Source organism: Aythya marila (assembly GCF_965140915.1).
Source record: "Aythya marila genome assembly, chromosome: 5".
In the NCBI taxonomy this organism is placed as follows: Eukaryota; Metazoa; Chordata; class Aves; order Anseriformes; family Anatidae; genus Aythya; species Aythya marila.
Genome location: NC_139046.1, coordinates 16,667,636 through 16,685,444, shown reverse-complemented (window position 1 = coordinate 16,685,444; position 17,809 = coordinate 16,667,636). Strand labels below are relative to the sequence as shown.

General features: G+C 42.8%; 1 protein-coding gene across 1 annotated transcript in view; it reads right to left on the bottom strand.

Moving 5' to 3' along the window:
- Window positions 1–17,809, bottom strand: part of FBLN5 (fibulin 5) — a 54,960-nt gene that overhangs the window by 20,367 nt on the left and 16,784 nt on the right. Inside the window, exon 5 of the mRNA XM_082762318.1 lies at window positions 793–915. Within this exon, the coding sequence (XP_082618444.1) occupies window positions 793–915 (123 nt within the window). The remainder of the gene's footprint in view (window positions 1–792; window positions 916–17,809) is intronic.

The window sequence follows — 17,809 nt, the reverse complement described above, 5'->3', positions numbered from 1 at the left end:
CATTCTCCTTCCAGCTGAGGTGTTGTGACAAGACAGTCCCGCTCCGCAGAGCTGGCAGGCAAACAGCCCATGCCTGGGGGGAAAAAAGAGCAAATATAAAAGGAGCTGTTGTGTCCTGTCTCACTCAGAGAGCTGTACCTAACATCAACATCCACTTCATAATCCCATGGGCACATCAAGTGAGGGGAATGGGCTGGGGGACAGAGGAACTGGAAGATTTTCCCATGCTGTTTGTTGAGGGATGTTTTTTTAGAGAGGATGAGCTAAAAGGATGAACGGGACATTGCTGAAAGGAAAATAAAAAGTCAAAATAAAACTGCTTGGAAGCTGCAGAAATAGCACCAATTTCAGTTATATTTTTTATTGCCTCAGGCAAAAGGGTTGGTTGAATCTAGGGATTTATGGGCCTGTTTCTTGGTATGAAATAGTTATCTCTGCTGGTCTGGACTATAACTGTGTGGAAAGGACATGTCTGTTTGGGAATAAATCTTTTTGTATGTGTCCTAACAATTGATCTTATATGAAAGGGAATCCTTCAGACTGGGAATATGAAAATCCCCTGTGTAACATGGATGCTGTCATATGGCATTCACATCTACATTTTTGTTCCATGAGGGAGTCTCTCTGCCAGTGTGCTGTTGGCACTTGTGAAGATGGAAGACATCAGTTTCCGCATAGCCAAAGCTTTAACTCTGTAGTTGACAAAGATGCTCAGTGAAGTTATTTCAGCTATTCACAGGCACACAAACACAGATGCAGATATGCAAATCGTATATGGCATGAGGTTTTTACCTAAACACTGGCCTTCTAGCAGCCAGTAGCCTTCAGTGCAGGAACAAGTATATCCTCCTTCAGTGTTTATGCAGATCTGGGTGGGGTTACACTGGTGAGAATCTGAAGCACACTCATCAATATCTGCAACAGAGAAATAAAGCAATAACGTGTTAGAAATGAGAACAAGAAGCTGTTTGAACTGTAGAGGGACTCTTAGTGCAACGCGTACACAGGGTCTATGTGAGGAGCCAAAGTGTGGCAGAGCAGGGAGAATGACTACAACCTGAAGTAAAATTCATTAAAACAAATGTCTGAGGGCTGTGAGAACTGAGTGTGCTCATCAAATCTCTCCCTTCCGCAGATGACCCAGTGTGTCACAAAGCACCTCGGGAAAGGGATGCTTTTCATTACTTCCACATTTTCCTTGTCACTGACCTGGGATTTCCATGCTACAGGACAGTGTTCAGCCCTAGGGAATGGCTGCTGACAGGGCAATGCAATCCGGCTGCAGAGTAAGAGATGAGCAGAAGGCTCAAGAGATGCACAAATACTGTCATGAGATTCAGACATATACAAAATATTACTTCCTACCCCCACCAACACAGAATATTTCACTGCAATTTTTCTGACATAAGGTTAAGAAAATATCAACCTTCACCTGCCAAAAAAAAAAAGAAAAAAAGTATACTTAGTAGACTTCCCTGGAATCAATTTCCTGAAAATAAAACTCTTTTTATTTTTTTAACCGACCTTATTGTTTTTAATGTCTTTGTTTTTTTTTCTTATTACAACCCCTTAGGGTGCTTTTGTTGTGGGCTTTCCTTTTTTCTTTTTTTTTTTTTTTTTTTGCAAAGGAGGTGAATAACATTCCTACATTTATATAAGCCAGGACACTGGAACCTAACTGATTAAAAATGCCTTCCAGAGTCATAAGTTCAATTTGAATCCCTCCTTGCTCAGTCTCTTCCCTGATGTTTCTGGCATTGGGCTTGCCTCTAGATGTCAGAAATGGAAATATCAGAAGATAAATTGTGTCATTTTTTTCAGCCAACTCAGATTTCTATGTTTTATTTATTGATACCTAAACTATTTTTTATTCCAGCATACTGTACATTGGCCTTTGCTGAAGTACTATGTCATCTGAGCAATGCTACTCCCTTGATCCCTCCCTGACTCTTATTAACCCAGACTTTGTAGGGTCATGATTAAAAGTATCTCCCAAATGCACTGGGCTGGAGCAGGTGGCAGAGGGTAGGAATTATGTCTCAGTGAGCTGGAAAATGCTAGCAGTCATGAATTAACGGATCCAGTCTAGCACAGCAGCATATCTAACATGTTCTGATACATAAATAAATACATACATATTATAGATATGGGGAGAGTCTAGAGTTCTTATCTTGCCAACATCTGTATCAGTAATTTATGGCAAGTCAAACCTGGTAAGAAAACAAGAGTGGCACAATTACAGGTAATTAACTCTGTCGGAAATATGTTCCCACATATTCATTGGCTGGAGAAAAGGCTGGCAAAATGGTGGGGGAAGTAGGAAAGTGTAAGATAAGAAGTCTAGACTATAAAGACACATTTATACGTTGTTCAGGTCATCTATTGCTTCTGAGACTGGGCTAAAAATTCCAGCCCCTCCCTCCTACCCTCCCCCCCCCCCACTTCATACAGCATATCACACATAATTGGTACTATTTGAACACATATTATCTAACCACAAATTTCATAAGAATGACGTTAATGTTTTCTAAATGAAAAAAGATCCTATTTGTCATGTTTGCTTATTGTTTGAAGAGCAAAACCTTGGGATCTAGCCAACTCTTCTGTTTCTTGCTTACCCTGAACTTAAAAAATAAAAAGAAAGAGGTTTTCATTTTTCATGCCCACTGCTTCCTGTATTATTAATAGGTGAGGCCCAATGGAGACAAAAAGGCGGTGACGGTCTTACCACCAGGTATAGCAACAATGCTGTTTGAACACCATAAATCCTCCACTTGGCTGTGGTGCAGAGAAAACAATGGGTGGCCCCTCTTTTCTTTATTATTTACCAAGCCAATTTCTCCCTTCATGGAAATACTCTAAAGCCATCTAGACGTGTTCCTGGGCAAATGGCTATAGGTGGCTATGCTTGAGTAAGGATGTCAGGCCAGGTGAACTCCTGAGGTCTCTTCCACCCTCAACCACCCCTTGACTCTGATTTGATTGCTTACTCCCAGTCTTCACCTTTCACAGTGGTAGTGGAGACTTTCATTTGAACACAACTGTTTACAATGAAGGCTACTCATGGATTTTCTGCTCCCCAAGAAAACCTAATCAGCCTGACGTCCTCTATGCAGAACACCTTGACTCCCCTCATTATACACTGAATAATACCTCACTGACTTCATTAATGAAGTTTTATGCAACAGGTATAAACAGCATTGCTGGTAGCATCAGTTATGTTTTTACCTGGGCCTGAGTGCATATGTCTAATTCTATATTACATCTCCATCTTTCTCTAAGATTGCTCTTTACCATGATGCACAATTAAATTCTAACAGGCTCAGCCAATACAATCAGGTCAATAATTTTTGGCAAGCAGCCCTCTCATTTCAAACACAGAGTATAATCCCAGCTTGTCTGCCAGGAGTTATTTACATTACATGGGCTCATTAAGTGAAAGCCAATGTCTGCACATGGAGAAAAATGTTGGTGCAACAATTTGCTGATCATTAGGTATCCTCTTGAAGAATATCAGTGCTGGGAGACAGAGGGTGCCCATTTACACAATGTTAATAAAGCTGTGGTTAATAAAGTCAAAATTAGATATTTGATGGGAGAAAAAATAAATTGTATTGACTGGGTAGAAAACCAGCCACAAAACTTTGAGACACTGCCTACATTTGATTCACTAGACTTAAGTGCCAGCGTAGAAACTATATCAAAACATTCCCAGGGCATTTTTTGTAGAGTGGAAACTTGCAAATGGAAACAACCTGACAGCTAGTTAATAATGTACAAATCATTCCTTACTTTGATTGCACAGCTTATTATTTCTGTCCCATTCAAACACAGATCCTAGATGTGTTCATGCTCTGGAAATACCACTTCAAAGCCCATTCTGACCATCTCTGCCCTCGTCATGGGTGATATACAACAGTAGAGTAAAACTGTGATTATAAATGCACATGACACTAAGTTGTCGGTAGGCTCAAAGCAGATTAGACAAATTCATAGAATAAAAAATTATAAGGACTACATAATACAGTTGGTTACTGTATTCAGTTGTATATGGGCACCTGGTGTTAAGATGTCCCTGAGATACAGTTATTTGGAACCTGGAATAATGCCTCTCACCCAGCATAATTTGTGTTGCAGACTTCACCATTGACAGAAATCCCACAATGACTTATCTGAGTCCCAGAGTGAGGTATAACCCTCTGGAGAGAAGAAGAGTTACTAAAGTGAAGTAAGCACGCAAGAAACCCTAGAAACCTCACTGTCCCCCATTCAAGATGTTAAGAGATGGTGATATTTGATGATTTCAGCATCAGTACTGTGAAAGCATCAGATGGTGCCAGCCATCACAGATATAGAAGGATGGTTTTCATAATATTGAACCTACTTCTAGTGCCTTTCATCTCCAAGATCCTTAGAAAACATTACCTGCATCCTAAGAGACAGTTCATAGTTAGTCCATTTTTATTGGAAGCCTTCCAATCCTAGAACAAATTAAACTGTACTACAAAACCCTGCAATGTCCCACTTAATGATACTTATCAGTGCCCCTGGATTCTAACTGGGAAATTCAGGGCTAAGGAATTAAGGGCCTAGCCTGTGACCACTCAACAAGACAGAAACCAGAACAGGCCACTGTCATGGTTCCGCTCGAGTGGGCAGCCGAGCTCCACCACAGCCGCTCTCTCACTCCCCCTCCTCAAAGAGGAATGGGGAGAAAATATGTGAAAAGGGGCTCAAGGGTTGAGATAAGGACGAGAAAATCACGCAATAATTATTGTAACAGGCAAAACAGACTCGGCATAAGGAGATAGTAAGATTTATTGCCTATTACTAACAAGCGAGAGAAGTGAGAAAACAAAGGAAAAAGCAAACCAAAAGCACCTTCCCCCCCATCCACCCTCTTCCACCTCCTCCCCCCGAGCGGCACAGGGGAACGGGGAAATGGGGGTTATGGTCAGTCTACGGCACTTCTTCTCTGCCGCTCCTTCTCGGTCACTCTCGTCCCCTGTGCTGTGGGGTCCCACCCACGGGATGCAGTCCTTGATGAACTGATCCGGTGTGGGCTTCCCACAGGCAGCAGCTCTTCCAGAACTGCTCCAGATATGGGTCCGTACCGCGGGGTCCATCCCTCAGGAGAAAACTGCTCCAACCTGGCTCCCCTACGGGCAGCAGCTCCTGCCAGGTCACCTGCTCCTGCGTGGGCTCCTCTCCACGGGCTACAGGTCCGGCCCGGAATCTGCTCCGGCAGGGGTCTTCCACAGGCGGCAGCCTCCGTCGGTGCAGGGCCACCTGCTCCACCGTGGTCTCCTCCACGGGCTGCAGCATGGAACCCTGCTCCACCGTGGTACTCCATGGGCTGCAGGGGGGACATCCTGCTTCATCATGGTCCTCACCACAGGCCGCAGGGGACTCCTGCTCCGGCGCCTGGAGCACCTCTCCCCCTCCCTCTACACCGACCTTGGCACCTGCAAGGCTGTTCTCTCACTCCCGGCTGCTGTCTGGTGCAGCGTTTTTTTTCCCTGTCTTAAATATGCTCTCACAGAGGCGCAAAACAACATCGCTTATTGGCTCAGATCTGGAAAACAATGGGGCCCTTCCCAAACATGGGGCAGCTTCTAGATCTTTCTCACAGAAACCACCCCTATGGCTCCCTGCTACCAAAACCTTGCCACGTAAACCCACCACAGCCACAGGCGTTTCTGACTTCCAGTACTTTGCGTAGCCCAGCACCACCTGCCCCTATTGTAAGAATTTCTCAGAAATTTCATGCAGCCTCTACATTGGCTGGTGAGAGCCAAAGTAGATTAATTATCATTCTGAAAGCATTACATGTATGTTCTACCAGGAGACTGCAGGGGCAACTAAAGGCCCTTTCAGCTAAACTGCTTTCTCCCATGCTTCTCCCAGCCCTACTGCCCTGCCCTAATGATGCGTTGGTTAAAAATTCAGTAGCTTCCAGTAGCTACTGAAACAGAGACAACTACTGCCACTGTCAGTGGCAAATTGAGCAAGTTATCTAGCTACTACACCTTTTCTTACCCTTACAGACAAGACTGAGACTGTTCCTGGAAGTTACTTATGAAAACAGGAGGATGCTAAAGATAGTCACAATACCTAATTGGTTTGAATAAATCCAAATTTGCCCAAGTGAATAGTGACCCTGGGTGTCTTAAAGGTTCCTGACTTTGAGAGAGCAGCTGTTCAGCACTTGAAACCGCATTAGGGAACCAAGGCAGGGCAGGGTGGATCCCTGTGCAGAACGTCCCTTGCCTAGGAATGCTTGGCCAACTCTGGTTGATTATGCTGCGTGCTATCAAATTAGCAGTCATCTATAATCTCATATTCTCTCATATGACCTTCTAGTTGTTGTGTTGATATTACTGATCCCACAGCTAGTTACAAGGGCACAAGTCCAGACTGAAAATAAAATTTGACCTGAAGTGGGAACAATACACTTTGTTACCTCCCAATTGACTACTGAGAACAGACACAAAGTCCCTCCACACCACTGCTCTCTGCCCCTACAAGATACCACCTAGAATGAACACCAAGCACCATGGCTCAGAGCCACAAGATCTAAAGACCTTTGGTTTACTGACTGAATGGGAGAGCAAGTAGGAGGGATCTCCACATTCATTTGTCAGAAAGCCCTTGCCGCGAGATCCTGAGCCCAAACACTCCCTAATTAACCACATCCCTCTCCCTTAGCTCAGGGTGTCTGTCTGAACAATTTATGCCTGCGGTGGTTTGGTCTAGCAACCCTGGGGTGTGATGTTCTGTTTATTTGACATTTTGACAGAGGTGAGGTGGCTGGGGCATTGGGGTTTCCTTTGGGGATTAGAAGGGTGGAGAGAGTGGTTTCTTACATTTCTGGCTGACTGGCTGTCTTTTGTGGGATGTGACGTGCTGATGCTTTGTTTTTATTGGTACAGATTGTATTTTAAATGGATGGCAAGACGCCTAGTGACTGGATAGATATCATTTGCAATGTCAAAATAAATAAATGAACTAATTGTGTTTAGCATGCAAATTTCTAGCTTTGCAGTTCATCATCTGTAAAAGCTAGCAGTAATCTTCACAGATTCTTTAGAATTTAGTGGCGTCATAGAACAATGAATGACATATTTAAGTCACTGTCTGTAAATAAATAAACAATTTGAATACTATTCATACATAAAATCAAGGCATCACATAGAAAGAAAGCCTAGATATCAAACTGCAGGACACTACCACATCTCACCAGGGAGGCTAACATGCAGTGCTCTTTTATACCGCTCCATGGCCACAAAGGATGCAGGACAGAGTCTACTCTCATTCATATCAATACTAATACAAGAAATCACAGTGTAAGAAATAAAACAAAACACTAACCCATTGAATTACAACCAGGAATATTCAATGCTGTTCATATGAAAGAGGCTAAAACCAGACCAGAAAATTCAAGAGAGAATCATATATGTGGAATCATAACGTGAGTGGCTACAAAATAACGAAGATCTGTTTTTGGTCCGCTGCTTTCCACATTTGGGATAAAATGCATAGGATTGTAAATTGGTGGAGTCAAGAACTAAAACGGGAACAGAACTCATACAAAAGATGATTTGCTGGTACGTGTGTGCATTTGAAAGTTTATTTCAAGGCAGACAAATGCAAGGTCATATATCAACAGTAAAAATTGTTGGTCGTGAAATTAACCCCAGGGTCATGAATGATAATCATTTGAAAATGAACTTTTCCTGACACAGCATTGCTAAAAGGGCAAACATAAACATGAGAACACTGAGTAGACACAGGAAATTGTTCTTACCACTGTATATTGCATTATTAAAATAATTACAGAAATACATTTCTGGTGTCAGCACTTCAAATAGCAATATTGCAAAAAGATCAGGAAATCTCAGAAGAGTACTTCCAAGTCACGAAAGCTTGTCTCATAGCAAGATAGCGCTCCATTTATTAATCTATTTAAGAAAAGTTTCATGGTATTTTGACAGTGATCTCTAAACATCTGCATGGAAACAAAATTTGTAGCTCGAGACAATTGCTAAATCTAGCAAAAGACAATGTAGTGAAAAGTTTGGACGTTTAGTAGAAAATTTCAAAATAAAAAGAAGGCACAAACTTTAGCATTACTACTGATTTGGAAAACATAGCATAGCACATGGTAAATGTTCCATTACTGCAGGGCTTTATACCTGAATGACATTTCTTCTCCAAAATGTGCTGTAGCATGAGTCATGCACTTGAAACACCAATTGCTGGGGAAGGTTGCATGGCCACAATTACTCTAAATGACTATAGGAATTTGTGAAGTTCTTCCAAGTTTTTTCTCCTTTGCAGATTTAAAGTACCCATGTACAACTTTTCATTAAAAAAAAAAATAATTTGATTAATACATTGAATTTTGCATGAGAGATATTATACATTTGATGTTTGTAGCAACTGCAGAAAAAAATATTGATATCATTCTTATGCTGGAAGTTGTCAGACCACAGATGTTGGGCATGTTGACCACCTTTCTTTCAGGACACACAGAATGATTATGTTGTCGTGAAGCATGAAACACAACAAAGAGAAAGAATGCAAGCTATTACCATGAGTAGCTGAATCAAAGAGGACTAAACTGCAGTTTTGAGGAACTGGACATGCAAGAACTAGGAGATTTTTTGGCAAGCTGAGTGGGTTCAAGAAGTGGAAAGACAGCAGGAAAGAGAAGGTTCTTAGGACATGCGGCTCTCTGGAAGATGAGGTTCAAAAACTGTAAGCAAAGGCACCATTTGCCTTTCTTGTACTCAGAAAAACAAGACTTTGTGCATAAAAACGACTTTATGCATTATAAAGTACAGCAGAAAACAAAATCATAATGATGTATTTCTAACTGAAAGAATGCCCTAAAAATTAGCTAGTCAGTTCAGTTGCAATATCAGAGTTCAGGAAAAGACTTTCTTGACAAAAAGCTACTTCTAGAAGAAAAAAAAAAAAAAAAAGTTAAATATGTTGATGAATTTCGTTTTGACCTTTGCATGTGTTTGCCTACTACCTGACAGAGAACATGTGGAAAGCTTGCAGTTTACTGCAGAAGCTCCATCCCAAGACACTTTGCACCTGCCACTACAGCGACAAGGGAGACCATTGCCTGTGTTGAAATTGGTGGTATTGGTGACTACACCTTACCTCTTCATGAGTGAGGTCCATGCTGAGGGTACTGAGACTGTTCCACTCCCTTAGTGACAGTTCCTTTCCCTGCTGCCTGGCAAGGTGCTAACGCCCCGAGCAGGGAGCCCTCAGAGGTGGACGTGGACTTCCCATCTCTGAGCTAGAACCACATTCTTGGAGACTTTGGTGATTAGAACAGAAACTTTGCTTGGACACTGTATTCAAGAGGCAAGCCAATGTGGACAGAAGATTTCCAAGACGATATGCTTTTGGCAATGTGTTCTGCTTCACAGATGGACTGTTACATTTTGTTCTATTTGGAACATATTAAGCATGCATGACTTCCTTTCTTAAGTAATGAATTCTGATAATCATGCCACGGATTTCTGTGGGTCACAGTAGTAGCTGTGGCTGTGTTTCATTCTTGTGACCAACCATTGACAAAAGCAGACATGTTTTTGCCATCGCTGTTATTTGAGAGCCACTAGCACCACAGGTTTCACTGCAGTAAGGCTGAAGATTAATCAAACAATTGTGAGAGCACTGGTCTTGGAGAGTAAAAGGAGTTTGTGATGGAGCTTTTCTTCCTCCTTCCAATAGGAAGGGCTGTTCTGGGGGCCATGCTTCTTTATTTTATTCAGTCTGTTTCACTCCTGCTGTTGTACCAGCACAAACCCAGAGCTCACACCACCCTAGAGATACACATTTCTTGCAGAGAGGCTCAAGGCCGTGAGCTCATTCCAGAATCTGTCTGCTCAAACACTGGAGCTCACTCAGTCATTTATAACCCTCAGGGCTCCATTTTAAAATAATACAAAGATTGGATGTCTATTTTTTGTAGGAATAATTACAGGCCAGGACTAAACATCTGAGCTCGGTAACATAGGTATCAGTTCCAAAAGTCCTTGGAACAGAGCACTTTCCCCAAACTTCTCCCCCACTCCTTATTTGGACACCAAGAAATAATTTCCTCAGTAGTAGATTTTTACTCTGTGAAATCACATGTTTTTTCAAGTTTCTTTTCTTCTTTTTTTTTTTTTTTTTTCTTGAGATAATTATATTTGATAAGAAAAGGGGAGAAATAACAATGCCACATTCCTAAAGTGCATACTGAAGCCAAACTCTAACTGCTGCTGTGTGGGGTCAGTATTTTTTTCCAAGGATGACTGACCCTATGGAGCTTGGACACGATCCCAAATCAACTCCCCAAACACCTGTTTAATTGCATAGTTCAGTGTCTGAGGACTGGCCATTGATGGCTGAACTAATTTCCTACGTGCATCCCACATGCATTATGTTATTGGTTGATCAGTAAACAAGGATTAAATTATTATTATTACTCTTTTCAAATAGATGGTCAGCCTGGAAGGGGATATTAATGTGAGCCATGAATCTGTACTGCTGCTCATTCTGCCTGGTCTGAAAATTGCTCAACATGTATCACAGGTTCTAGATCTCCTGCCAGCTATCAGAGTGTTTCCTTTGCTAACACACTTTCAGCATTACTCAAAGATGATAAACAGCAGCTTAACTGTGAAAGGACTTTGCTCTCTGAGCACAGTTCTAGTTCTGCTTTTGTGACTGAGATTTATGGGGCAGTGATGCATGTAAGTGTACAGCACGGGGACAGAAGGGTGGCAGCCTCTTCCTCTTGTTGTGCTCACAACAGCACTGTGCATGGTTCATTGGCTCAGCATCAGCTTGCATGATCACAGCTCCTCACCTCCAGCAATTCCCAGGGCTCCCTGTTGGTATAAGATCACGGCTGGTTGCATGGACTCTTCCCAGTATTCCCTGAGTGCCTCCACACAAATACACGGTCTACATGTTAATTTTGGCATCAGAAATGAGACAAACAAGTACTTGCAATTAAGAGCTTTGCTTAAACGTGGGAAGGCCATGCATTTATTCTCTGTACTTATGATTTTTTTTTGATTGAATCATAGAATCATTTAGGTTGGAAAAGACCTCTAAGATCACCAAGTCCAACCATATTGACCATTAGTTGCACAGAACATGTTACGTGGGAATCTCAGTTATTTCCCCTCTAGACTGAAGCTATTCCAAGTAGCTGTGGTGCAGCAGAACAAGAATGACCTGAGTATCCTGAGGAGCAGGGTAAAGAATTGCCAGCATTCCAATGCTTACACCGAACCTGCTGATTTAGGAGGTACCAAGCAGCTGCTGCTCACATCACTGATTTCATCTTCATTGGGAGCAAATACTTTTTAGCTGAATAAATGGAACATTACTGGTGTATTAATCCATTCCTCAAAGTGACCTGTTTCATACGATCATATGCTACACTGAGATCTGCTGGTATCGTGGTAAGAGGAGCCAATGAGCACACACTGAGAACACTCCCAGCTGCTGGGAGGTTACGTAAGTGACACTTTCTATTGCAATGGAAAACAAAAAGGTGTGCAGTCAGAGCCAGCGAATGCACAGGCAACTGAGACTTTAACACATACTTCTAGCAAAAAGTCCTTCTTGTGCTGCATTGCTTGAAATAGTCTCATACAAAAACCTCTAGAGAAGGCTAACAAAATTTCATAGCAGTCAAACCATTAACACTGAAAAGGGGAATTTTTCTATGGCTGAATTTTGTATTTTCTCTGCAGTTCCATGAGATAATGTTTAAGGATCCTGTGAGAAGGATTATACTAAAACTATAGGAGTTTCAAACAGTATTCCTAAAGCCTTTAAACATCTCTGTGAAATCCTATTGGCTTCTCCTCCAATGAATTATTTCAAAGACTTTTCTGTAAGGGAACAAAACATGAGAGAACTAGAGGAAGAGAACTGCTATTCCTGCTTTCGTTCCCCAGGGAGCTTTGAGAAATCACTAGCACAAACAGTCCAGCCAGCTGGTTTAGCCAATTGGTGGTCAGTTTACATTTCCTCTAATAAGTGAACTTCTTGACCGTACATTTTAACTGAGTCATTAAGAGCTCCTTTTCCAAGTGTTTTGGCAGACTGAATAGGTCTGAGACTGCGAGTAGACCACAATAACCAGTAAAGAGGAGAACAGCCTTATTTTTAATACAGCAGAAGAAATCAATCCAAATGGATTCAGAAATTAAAGCCACAATGAAAATAAAGGGATGCAAATATCCACCTGCAAGGTATAATGAAAACTTTTATTGGAAGAGTTGTTTCTTCCATTAAAATGCAGACTTTTCTGACATATCACATGTCAAAAGCTTTATCCACTGCTCAAACGTGGTGCAGACAGCCGTGGAAGTGAAGGATTGTAGACCTGAGAATGCAAGGGATCTCCTTTATGGGGAACAGGAATAGTGGTACGAGATTCATCACTAGCTGATCTGTCACAAAACTTCAGCAATCATCACCAGCATCTCCTCCAGGAATGGACTGGATTCAAAGCTCTTTGGCCCGGGGATACAAGGAGGCTCCTGCTGGAGGTGGCATGGTCTCATGCCACTTGAACTACGTTAGTCAAAAGCACACACGATGCAGACTGCAGTGTTTTGTCTTTCCCCAGGAATCAAAGACCTTGTCCCCCATGCCCTGAACCCAGCTGATAAAACCAGGGGAAATAACTCAGCCACACACCTGGTGCTTGCAGCACATGCCTCCAGAGCAGTTTTGCCTTTGCTTTAGAGGCTATGTAGAGCTGCCCAGCTACACCTGCCTCAAATCACATCACTAGTCTGCCCAAACTCAGCCCTGAGTTCTGCAGGCAGGGTTAGAAACTGTGCACTCCATGGGAGGGAGAGCTTCCCATCCCAGCCCATAGCAGCGGCCCTTGCCAGCTGCTCTGAGAGCTGGGGCGATAGACTGCAAAGGGAGTGTTATGCTTGGCACTGAGGGAGCGGAGGAGCTTATCAGAGGAGAAGACTGTTTTTCACATTTCATCTGAGTCTCGAATCTGTCCATATGTCAGCACGCTTTATAACAATCTCAAAAGCACCGCAAAGCCAAGGTAATTCTTGTATAAATGTTAGGGTCTTTGGGGCTCTTTCATACACAAAGACTGGGTAGTGGACAAAAGCCAGCAGAGCAGAAAAATCCTTGAAAATTATCCTGTGCAAATACTGGCTTCCAGGCTCAGACAGCTGTGTCCTCATTACTGTTAATAGCAAAGAGATATGCATGTTGGGCAATATTCCCCTTTGAGTGTATACATAGCAAACCATCTATTTATTTATTTCTGCGGCAGTGATCATTGGAAAATGCCTATAATCCCTGCTCAAATAACTGGTTTTAACTCAGATTTGGCATCGACTGTTTTATAATGATTGAGCCACATTTGCTTGGAATTCTTCCTTGCAATGTTCCAAAAATTGCTGCAGGCCAACTGGGTTGCAAACCTTCCTGGATAAGGGAAAACTGTGTGGATAGGGGAGGTTTGGTTTGTTCGAATCAGTGTGTGATGTGGATGTCTACTGGCAAGTCTCCTGCTCTCTTTACACTCAGTTCGTGGCTCACTGGAAAAAGAGGTGTTTCATCTCAAAGGGCTTTTTCCCTTCCTCTTTCTCCCTCTGTTTTAAAACCTTTAAAGCCAGTTACCTTTAAAACATAAATAAACACAGAAGCTTTCAACATTTGTGAAATCCTGAGGTAAGAGCTCAAAGCAGATCTGCCCAGCTTTTAGAGGTAGAGAAAGTTGTGTTTTGTTTAATCCCAAAAACTTCAAGTTGTAAGCAGGAACACAACAAGTTCTGGGAGACTATGAAACTCCCAGGCAGGCCAAGATGTAGGGCTGAAACTGCAGCAAATGAAACATCTAGTAAAAATTACTTCACACTTGCATGAACCTTGTCCCTGACCTGGGAATCATTGAATAAATCAAGATAAGGGCAGATCTTGCCCAGAGAAGCTGTGAATGCCCTATCCCTGGAGGTGTTCAAGGCAAGGCTGGATGGAGTTTTGGGCAACCCGGTCTGGTGGGAGGTATCCCTGTCCATGGCAATGAGTTGGAACTGCATCATCTTTAAGGTCCCTTTTAACTCAAACCATTCTGTATGACTTTTCCTCTACTGATTCTGCCACAAACCAGTTGTGTTGATCTGGATGACGTTGACTCGATTTGCACTCAGTGAAACCAAGGATTCACTCCACTGAGAAGCTGATATTCCTTTCTGATCATTGTTTGTATTTCACTATGCCAGCTTCCACCCAAAGATCTCTCAGGACTTTAAAATCAATGCTAAAGCTCAAAGCCTGTGCTAAATTGATGTTACAACCCAAAGTCTATTGGAGTCTAAGGCAGAGATAAATTAAAGGCTAAATCCAATATCAGACACAGTGGCCTGCACTTCAGGCACTTCATTCACACAGCCGTTGCACAAGGTATGGCAGGGGCAGCCTAAGGAAGTCATCTGGTCCCAGGCTCCTCTTAAAGCAGGAGCAACTCAGTCGGGTTGCTCGGGGCCTTCTCCATCTGAGTTTTCAATTTCTTCAAGGGTACAACCTTTAGCCACAAGCTTTATGAGCCTCTGTTCTAGTGTTTGACCACGTTCACAGTGAAAATATTTCCCTTTATATCTAAAAAGGATTTCTTGTGTTGCAGCTTGTCCCCATTCCTGTCCACGTGCACCTCTGACATGGATCGAGCTTCATCTTCTCCCAGACTCACACAAGATGGCTGAAGGCAGCAAGCAGTAAGAGGCTCTTGCCAGCTAAGAGAAAACACTAAGCCTACAGACACAACTCCTTGGTACCCTGAGCTATCTCATGGCTTCAGACAAGCATCTTCATTTAACCGGGACAGCACTACATTCTTTTACCACAATAAAATCTTTATCTGTAAAAATCCAAATTCTACTGCAGACTGAGATCAAAGTTCATTTTCTGCAAGCCTTTGTTTCCAGTAAATTCAAGAGAACAACTTCTGATTTAATCTGTCCTAGCATAAACATATATCTTAATGTAAACATTAACTTTGATGTTAGAAAGCTTGTACACAGCTCAGTTGTAAACCTTATTATCAGCATGCTTCACATTGGCAATATTTTGTGCATCTCTGTTTAAATTACCAGAAACTATTAAGGTGGAAGGATCATTTCATTGGGTGCCATACAGCTACAGCTCGAATAGGTACTGCCCTACTCACCCACACAGATCTGAATGATTTTTTCACCCGAGAACCTCGAGGTATGTCTCTTTGCACCAGAATACAGAAATTTCCAGTGAGCGCTGAGGGCTGGCCATGTGGCTGGCCGTATTGCCAACGGCATGGGAAGTCCCCATAGCTCTCACAGGCCCTACAAAACTCAGAAAGATGTATGCTCATACTGAGCTTTCTCAAGCCAAAATGGTTCAATTCCAAGTGACCTGGCCTGAAAACAAAACATGTTCGGTTCATATATTTAAAAACAAACAAAAAAAACAGAAAATAAACAAAAAAGGTGATGTTCCCAACCAGATGGAACATGTCTGTGGCTATTCCTGAAGCAAACTCCTCCTCCTACTCTTCAGAAGGCACATCCCAGTGAGTTTTCCATCATGAGGATCTGCTCTAGTGAAAAGCTAAATCCTATATATTTTTCCCTTATAATTACTTGCCGTTAGTAGCCCCTTACTAGCACAAGAACTCTGGTCATACTTAGTCATACAAGAGAGCAGACACGCTTTAAAAGGCACAATCTCCAGCCCAGACCACAGTTAGCAAATCCTCAGCATGACTTGAGTTTCTCCATTTGTGGTTTTCTTATCTCCAACTGAATACCGCAGACAAGGTTAATTCAGCATTCCAGGGTCCTCTCAGGCCAGAGGGAATGAACTACTGATGGATCGTGCATTTCTACAGTGGTTTAATGTCTCAAACTTCTAGCAGAGAGATTGAGACTTTAGCAGAGCAGTGTGTGGTGGTATTTTGTATCTTGTGATGACAATTCCCTCATCAGCTTCAGAATGCACGTGACCAGCTGGGGCATTGGTGGATGCAAAGCACATTATCAGATGCTAATTACATTTACTGGTGGCATATGACACCTCAGTGCCACAGCTCTTTGGACTCAAATCTACATGCAGGTTTTGAAAACTGCCCAGGGAATATGTTGATAAAATTTTCACTTTTTCCAGTTAAAATTTCAGGTTGGCAGAAAAGGCCCTCAGGGTTCTGGCAGGCACCAGATCAAATGGGAGTCAAAGTGCCCTTGCTGCAAAGGCTAACAGTACTCAGGGCTGCATCAGGCAAAGAACTGCCAGGGAGCTGAGGGAGGGGAGCCTTCCGCTCTGCTCAGCACTGGTGAGGCCACAGCTGGAGTGCTGGGACCAGTTCTGGGCTCCCCAGAACCTGGACATACTGCAGAGAGTCCAGTGAAGGACAACAAAGGTGGTGAAGGTACTGGAGCATCTCTCCTATAAGGAAAGGCTGAGAAAGCTGAGACTGTCCAGCCTGGAGAAGGCTCTGGGGTGACCTCAGCAGTGCATACAAGCACGAAGTGTAACCCTGTACAAGCCTATTATTGTTCTCTTATGCCACTTTTCATCTACAACTAGTTAAGCCTCTTGAAAACGCTCAAGAGCCAAACTGTAACATTGCAAGCAAAACAAAATAAACAAGAAAAACAAACCCACACTTATTTCACTGAGAATTTTGCCCTAAAATGCTGCTTACTAGCTGAATAACGTAAAACAGATTTGCAAAACCACACCTTCAAACAGGACTGCTTTAACAGGGAAGAACACCTCCTTCCTAAAGCTGGCACACTGCTGTCTTTTGGGAAGGCTGCATGAAACCCACACCGAAAGCTGTCAATATGGGCTGCTCCATCTCAGAGTCAGCCCTGCTTTTGATTAAAATAATTCCAGTCTGCTTCTGGATTAAGGCTCAGATGCAATGCTTTGTGATTCGCTGGCAACCAGTGCCTTATATATTGCTGAATTCTGCCTCTGAAACGAATGAGAGATCCAAGGACTATGCCTGGTTTGGGATTCCCCAAAGGGGCTGCAATAGCAGGAAACCAGCAGTGCTTCACAGCCCTGGGACCACACCTCCCCTCCCTGGCCCCGTTCCTGCTCCAGGAGTAAGGAGTGGCAGTCTGGCAGTCCCACTTCACGCTGCTCCAAGATTCCTCCTCCTGAAAGGGAACCTCAGGCTACTCCTCTGAGCTATCTCAGCTTTGCATTCCTCCACCATGGTGACAGTAACTTATGTAATGGGTGGAGGCCCTTACCCATGCTAACAAACCTCACAGGGTTTGATAAAGCAGGCAACTTTCTTCTGTACCTCCATGCACACTGGAAGCTGGAAATGCATCAAAGGACTAAAAAAACACATCAACTTAAAGATACCCGTTAACATGTGTCACACCCTGACGGGTGCAAGAGAGCATTAACAATTTTTTTCAGGCAGTATTTAAACATTTCTGCTAATACATTTAGTACCATTCCACCCCTGTAGCACACCTAGTATGTTCCTGTATAACCTGACCCATCCCTGTATCCGCAGGGATTTTACTATTCTCAATCTAAAACAATTTCCCCTCATTTCAGCAAATTATGCCATGTTCAAGAATAAGCATTCTTTTGTACTGCCCACAACAAACAACTTTTGCTTCTGACACTTGCAGTTCCTACTGCTGCCATCCTACCCTCAGCTTTACAGCATACTTGACTGCTTCAAACAAAGTCAGCCTCAGTAATGCTCCCCAGCTTGCTGCTGCTCTGTACTGGTATTTCC